This window comes from Anoplolepis gracilipes, chromosome 14, assembly GCF_047496725.1.
Source record: "Anoplolepis gracilipes chromosome 14, ASM4749672v1, whole genome shotgun sequence".
In the NCBI taxonomy this organism is placed as follows: Eukaryota; Metazoa; Arthropoda; class Insecta; order Hymenoptera; family Formicidae; genus Anoplolepis; species Anoplolepis gracilipes.
Genome location: NC_132983.1, coordinates 10,192,508 through 10,200,740, shown reverse-complemented (window position 1 = coordinate 10,200,740; position 8,233 = coordinate 10,192,508). Strand labels below are relative to the sequence as shown.

Sequence of the window (8,233 nt, the reverse complement as noted above, 5' to 3'; positions counted from 1 at the left end):
GGATGCATTAAAGGAAGAAGTTTTTCAATCCGATGGCAGAAAACTGGCGTAAGGTAAAGACTTTGAGAATGTATAGAATTATCCTAACTGTGTTGGAGCAATAGATGGTAAACACGTTAACGTTAATGTAAATATTATATTATTTCTATATTATAAAATCTAAAAAGTATTTGAAATGTTTATTATGCAATAACTTTATATGTATATATTGTGCACTGGATACAAGTTTTTACTAATTATTGCAGGCTCCACCAAATAGTGGATCCACTTATTACAATTATAAAGGAAGACATAGCATAAATTTAATGGCAATTTGTGATGCAAAATATCGCTTTCTGATGCTGGATATTGGTGTTGAAGGTCGACAAAGCGATGGTGGTATATTTCGCAGGAGCAAAATTGGTATTGCTTTCGAAAATGGAAATATGGATCTACTTAAACCCACCCCAGTAGAAATGAATGGACCGGAACTTCCGTATGTATTGGTAGCAGATGAGGCATTTGCTTTAATATCATACTTAATACGACCTTTTCCTTGAAGCAAGCATCTTAACATGAGGAAGAAGGTGTTCAATTACCGTCTAAGCAGAGCGAGGCGAGTAGTCGAAAGCGCCTTTGGATTGCTTGCAGCTCGGTGGCGAATTTATCAGAAACCTATTAATACCTCTTTAACTACAGTGGTAAAAATTGTGCAAGCTACAACAGTTTTGCATAATTATATTATCCAATATGAAGAGACTACCTCCATCAGGAAGAACCTATACTAAGAACAATGTAGAAAATAACACAGACTTAATTTATGCAAGTCCATTTACAAATATGGATGCGCACAATGCAAATTCATATAGTCGACATGCTGCACAAGTGCGAAACCATTATGCTGATTTTTTTATGAACAGCGGTGCAGTCGAATGGCAGTGGAATAAGGTTTTAAGCAATGATTTTTAAATATATATTATATTCTCTCGATAATCGCTTTAGTACGCATTAGAGGATGGTTTAAGTTTACTAGTGATGACACAGACAGGTTTGTTGATGAAGGATACACGTTCTTGTTCTTTTTTTTTTATTTTTGTACTTTTCATTTATTTTTGTACTTTTCATTTATTTTTGTACTTTTCATTTATTTTTGTACTTTTCATTTATTTTTGTACTTTGCATTTAATAACTAAACATGAATCTGTTTCGTAAAATATTCAATTTTAAGCACGCAAATAAAAACATTTATTTTGTTTATCAATTATGCAAATTTTTTGCTTTCAAACATATGAAGATAAAAATATAAATATAAGTAACTTTATTTAACAAAAATATATATTAATATTTCATTTTTATATGTGTAGTAAAACTGAATATGAATGAATAAAACTGACTATGACATCAATTTGTCATTAATATTGTGTGATAAACAGTTATAAATTTGAAATAAAAATATTTATATCATGTACAATGCATGTAAATAAAAGCAAGTCTATACATACAAATATAATTATATTATATCCCAGACAGCACATGTCCTTCAAAGATGACTAAAAGACGACTTAAAGACGATTCATTATCTTTTAGATATCTTGTCTTTTGGCCTTTCTGTGTTGTATGGGATTGTATGTTTATTATAGGTACAAATTATTATATATGCAATCATTACCTAATTCGTTTTGAACTTCCATTACCCTGCTAAGAAACTCTATCTGCAATTTTGCTCTCTCTTTGTAAGTAAGCCGACGGAGGCCATCAGCCACTTAACGCATAGCAATGTATCGGATCATTTTGTGCTGGCTCCGACATTAATGTCGCAATAAAGGCCTCATCTAAATTATCTGCATCTTTTATTGATGATTTTCTTTCTAAAAGGACATACATTTAATGAAGAAAATTATGATATATAATTTTAAAAAATGAGTTTCAATTTATTTAAAAAGCGGAAACTTATTGAAACATTTAGTTTTCAATTCGGATTCTTGTGAGTTTTAAATTAAAAAATTAATATTTCTATTTTTTATAATCCTTGCTTATTAGAGAGAAAATATATATATATGTAGTAGTAATTGTACGTACTTTTCGATAATTGGGAATTATAGCTGTTATTTGAGCTTGACGTAGAACATTCTGTATTTATAGGCGATGTTGGTGATGACTGTGATATCTGCGATGGTACCAATAAATTTTTGGACAGAGTACTTACTGTCCTTATGAGATAAAGAAAGAAAATAAAAGTTTAAAACTTATTGTAAATAACAATTACGCTTATTACCATTTCAATACTGTAAAATCTCATAATAAACATAAAACACAAAATTATTAAAAGTACAATTTGATATCTCAACAAAACTACATTTTCAGTTCTTATTCAATAAGAGGATGATACATACTGTCTTGTTTCCATACAGTCGCTCAAGAAACTCATGGTTTCATAAAAACGGAAAGAACTTTTTTGTGTTGCAGAAGCTGCCGATCCACTTGGGATGTATTCGTTGTTTTTTTTCTTATCCTTCATGTAACAGTCTTTCAAGTACTTCCATCTTTTTTTTACGGTGACGACGTTCATGTTTCCTTTATAAAATTAAAAATATTATTACAAAAAGATACATTTTAAAAACATACATATAACATATGTGGAAATAAATCAATAAAATCAGTATATGTTAAAATAGTTAAAAAAATTTAGATTTAGAATACTGATTCTTGTATTGTATTAAAACATCCAATTGATCTTTATATAATGTGAAAAATAATTATAAATAATTGTATATATAATTATTTGTATGTATATATATATATATACATATATATAAATATATATAAAAATGTAACTGTTAGTTGCAAATTCAGATTTTTACTTTAACATAATTATGTGTTTTAATTATGCCAATTGATTCATCTCGTTATTCTGTGCATAAAAGTATTAGAGTAAGATAATCAAAAAATGAATATTTTATGAGATATCTTGTATTTTATGAGATATCTTGTATTTTATGTCAAAATACTGCAACTTTGAAGCCTTATAACTCAAAAAATACTTAATGAAAAATACTTTGTCATAAGTGTTTTGGAAAGCTCTTGAGATGAGCTATAAGAATATGTAAAAATATATAGGGTGTTCTATTAAAAAACTTGAAGTGACCTTCACGTGACCTTCAAATGACTTTTCAAGGTCAAACCAATAGTACCATCTTATGGCCCCCTCGAAACCATACAACTTTTGTTTGAAACATTTTTCTCTCCCGGGTTTGGTTTTCGAGATATTCGACTGGATGGATTAAAATGGTCCACCCTGTATATATATATATATATATATATATATATATATATATATAGTAGTAGTAGTAGTAGACGTTTATTTGGGTCCCCTTGGGGTTTTCAACTCATACAACTTTACATGTGTTTTCTGGGGAACACCAACTCCTTACAACCTCCTTCTTATTCTCTCTTCTATACATTTCTTCGTCCTATTTACATCTTTCGCAACTTAACCTATGTATTTTCCCTTTCTCATAAATCCTCGCACCTCATCCCCTTTCACTATATACCCTCCCTCTCCTTACCTTCTCTCTCATACTTTCTTATATCTAGTCGCCACTCTCTCTCATAACCCTCTCCGTTCCTCTCTCTCTCCCTCTCTCTCACTCCTATACTCTTCCTTCTCTCATTCCACACTCGTTCTCCTCCATCCCCCTGCCCTCGATACCACGTTCCTCTCTGATCCCTTGCTCTCCCCTCAGTTCACCTTTCCTCTCACCAACCCCTTACAAAAAAACTCCTTACAAAAAAACTCCTTACAAATTCCCTCTTTCTTTCTCATTTCCATACCCATTTACCAATATCTACAATTGCACATCCAAAAATAACTCTTGTCCCTCTCTCCGTAACCCCTTTACTTTCTCATTTCCTCTTATTACCTATCCTCATCCCCTTCTCCGCGAACCTGGCCATATACGACCTTACAAAATTTTTCCCCTTTCCTCCCTCACGATCCATCCTTCTCGAACTGTCACTCCTGCATGCATACATGCATCTCCCGCCTGCGCCTGTGAGCTCCCATTGATACGGTATTTCGACGATCTCTCTTATCAATAACCATCTGTCCCCTTCTCTGCTCGCTTTGAAACACTCTTCTTTCTCCTTTATCCTGTTCTTCCGCTTATTCCTCTCTTCACTCTGTCTTATCGCCTTTTCTTCTCTTAACCTTTCACTACATGCATCTTCAATTGCACCTGTCAGTTCTTTGCAACATTCTTCTTCCCCTTCCTTCCATTCCGTCCACTCCTTACTCTCCTCACTCTTCTTGTTATTCCTCTCCATCCTTCATCTCTCCCCGTTTTTCTGTTCCTTTTCATGAATCCCTCTTCTATCCTTGCCTCTCTCTCTCTTTCTCTCTCTCTCTCTCCTCTCCTCTCTTTTTCTCTCCCCTCTCTCTTCTTCTCCTGCTTCTCTTCTTCATTCTCCATTTCTCCATCTCTTCCTCTCCTTCTTTCCTCTTCTTCCTTTGTCACTCTCTTCTCTTCTCTCCTCTCTCCACGTTCCTCCACCTGTCATCGCCCACTCTTCTCTCCGTCTTAACCTCTCTCACCTCCTACTTTTCTATCTTCCGCCTTTCTCCCTCTGCTCTCCTTCCTACTCTCCCGCTCACCGGCGTGGATCTTCCTCATTATCCTCAGCTATTCCGTCATGCAATCTCTCACTGCGGGTCTTCTTCACTGCCCTCTGCACCTCCATCCTGCAATCCCTCTCTCTCCCATCTTCTTCCCAGATAGCCAAATGTTTCGATTTTACAATCATGTTGCCGATAACCATTGCAGCAACTAATTTTGTAAAACTAGGGACAAGGTGCGACAGCATTATGCTTATTGGGTTGAGCTCACGTGATTTCTAATTCTTAGGACAGCAAACTGATAGCAATATGGTAACATCGATTGCTGTCAGCAAACAAGAGACTTGACAGCAACTTGATGACAACCTATATTTATCAATTTGTCATTCGTGATTAACCATATTAATAATGTGGCGATAATTTTTCAGGGAATCAATCATGTAATTTTTGTTTTAGTAAGACAGAAACAAAAAAGTTAAAAATTCTTATTAATTAAGCATTCAAGGATAAAAAATTTTAACTTTTCGTTTTTACCCAGACAACATTATGTCGTTTTAAAGACGTCTAAAAGACATCCTAAAATTGCTAAGACATCTTAAAAGATTATCAGAAAGACGTATTTATGACGTCTTTAAGACGAATAATCTTTACTTATTCAGATAATCTACCCAAAATGTTACATTTTATTTATTTAGATAGAAACTATCCGAAATGAAATTGATCGAAATTGTTGTTACAATAATCTTATTAATCGCGCTTTTATATATTTTAACTCAATTTTAAATACGAGATAGATACCTCATGCAGCGCTGCATAGCGGTAAGAAAATGAACTTTTTTGTCCAAAAAGACATCTTTTAGTCATCTTTTTGCTTTATCGGGAAAACAATTATAAAAAGATGATGAAAAGACATCTTTTTTAAGTTGTCTTTTCGATAAAGCAAAAAAATGTATTATAGACATCTTTCAGATGTATTATAGACATCTTTCAGATGGCGTCTTAAATTAAATATTTTTTAGACGTCTAAGACATCTTAAAAATGACGTCTTAAATTACAATGACTTTAAGACGTGAGAAAGACGTCTTTTGGTCAAGTCTTAAAGGCGTCATAAAAAAGACGTCTTTAATATGTCTTTAAGACATGCATGTTGCTGGGAATATTATACATGTATTATTGCTATCATAATGCTGTAGTCAGCTGTAGACGAAATGGCAAATTATCAGATGTTACTATATTGCTGACAATATAACGTTTCAGTATCTCAGATCGTTTGCTTTAAAAATTTTGTAAATTAATTGTTTGTAATATGCTCTCATGTTGCTGAATTCAGTGGCGCGTTTTAATTCGATGTCAGCAAACGTACAACAAACATATAACAACTCATGCATTGCATTAGTTTGTTTTTAATGATCAATCAAGCTTGGCTATCTGGGTTCCTTCTCCCCCCTTGCCTTCTTGCCCCTTCACCATCCTTCTTTCTTCTTCTTCCTCCATTACCCTTCTTCCCTTCCATCTTTCCTCTGTGCTCCTCCTCATTTGATTTTCTTTCTCTCCTCTTATCCACTATCCGCCTCTAACCTCCAACTGTCACCGCGTACCTCCCTCTCCACCTGCACTCCGACATCCCCTTCACTTCGCTCCTCATCTGCCCTGATTCCTCCACACCACTGTCCACACGTTTACCATGCCCTTTTTTCGCTCCTTAATTTCGTTGCCTCTATGCCTCAGCTCTTCCAACTCTCCCTGCCTTTTCCTCTTCAACCCCATTTCCCTTCACCCTCCTTCACCCAGCTCACTCTCTTCCTCTCCTTCCAGCCAGTCCTCCACCTTCACTCTTCTCGCTTACTTTCTCTTCTGCTTCCTTTGCTCTGTCCACTCGCACTGTCTCCTTTACTTTTTCCCCAACTCTTCTCTAACCTCTCAACACTCAACACCTATATATATATATATATATATATATATATATATATATATATATATATATATATATAATACTTTGTGGCAAGAGGTCTGTAATATAATGGGAGGTATATAATTGTATATTTTATATATATATAAAATATACAATTATATACCTCCCATTATATTACAGACCTCTTGCCACAAAGTATTTTTTTTTAATAATGTCCGCTCGGCAACCGGTAATTAGTGATTGTACAAACCAGGTTTCTGAGCAACGCATGCTATTAAGAGTCCATCCGTTGACATTTCAACTTTATTCTGTGACTCAGGAAGATCGCCATCACAAGATCTATATCCTGAAAAATATATATGCATTATGATAATATAAATACTATTAACTTAATAATTGTAAACTCGACGGTAATGTAAGGGAGACAGAGAAGTTTCTTCAATAAAATAGAATACTAGTTAATATGCTAAATTAATAACAAAGCAGTAGAATTCCCTAAATTTCCAATAATTATAGTTGTAATAATAATATTTAAAATTTGTGGATAATAACGATAATCTTACCTATAGTTACGACATTTATTCTCATCTATGACGATTGTATTTTTAGTTTCATCATATTCAAAAAAACATGAATGTTTCAATAACTCCATATGTGTTAAAATCCAACCGTAGTATCCACATTTTTTGCTCTATATAGATCAATTGTTTATACATTTAACACATATGAATAATTGTTCCAGAATAGAAAAAAAAATTGTAAATATAGTATGAAAAATTTCATATGTAAAAGCAGATCAGACTTTCAATGTATCTTAATAAATATACAAAGTAATTAAATATATGAGTAAATAAGATCAAATACAATACATACAAAAATAATTTAATTGTGATTAATAAGATATTCAAATAATCCCTAAATTTAATATTCTTTTATACAAAAAACAAACATTTCAATTCAAAATATTATTCATTTAAAATAAACTGGCATAATTAGCTATTAACTGATTATGATATAATTATAACTAATTCATTAATTTTGATATTATGTATACCTACTAATTGTGATAATGGACTCATGTTGGATTTTTCTTTTCCTGTTTGTTTTATTGCACAGGTTAGTAACGTAGCACCCCAGATAGCCAAGCGTGATTAATCATATTAAGCAAACTAATGCATTGCATATGTTGTTATATGTTTGCTAACATCGGAAGAGATCCGCAATATTAAATACAGCAACATGAGTGCTTATATATTACGCTTACGCAATTAGTTGATGAAACTTTGAGTGCAAATGATCAGCAAACTGAAATATTATATTATCAGCAACATGACAACAACTAATGATGTTATTTTTTTCATAACGTCATGATAGCAACAATACAAATATAATGATTCTCATTCATTGTCATACACAATTCCTATATAAGCGATGAAGTTTTTTAATCAACTTGTTGTCAATGAAGCATACACATTATAAAATTGTACTTTAGATACGTTAAGACAATTTCTCAATAAGAAAGACTATAGATTTAAAATACAAATAAAATATTTATTTTTCATTACGGTAATTACGCAGCATGATATATATATATAAAATTTATGTATAATTTATTTACAATGTATTAACATATTTAATAATTATATATAAAGGGTGCGTTCCTTTTGGACGCTTACACGCTTAAAGCGCTTATAAGCATTGCTTACACTGTTCCATTTGGAGTTATAAG

At 32.6% G+C, this 8,233-nt stretch overlaps 1 protein-coding gene across 1 annotated transcript; it reads right to left on the bottom strand.

The window, feature by feature from the left end:
• Positions 1-1,609: 1,609 nt before the first annotated feature.
• Positions 1,610-7,959, bottom strand: LOC140673132 (uncharacterized). Its single transcript, XM_072905799.1, has 6 exons — positions 7,563-7,959; positions 7,068-7,195; positions 6,755-6,850; positions 2,373-2,553; positions 2,059-2,189; positions 1,610-1,847 (listed from the first exon to the last, which is right to left on the bottom strand). The coding sequence occupies exons 2-6, from the start codon at positions 7,090-7,092 to the stop codon at positions 1,735-1,737; spliced, it is 546 nt and encodes a 181-aa protein (XP_072761900.1). The 5' UTR covers positions 7,093-7,195; positions 7,563-7,959; the 3' UTR covers positions 1,610-1,734.
• Positions 7,960-8,233: the final 274 nt, after the last annotated feature.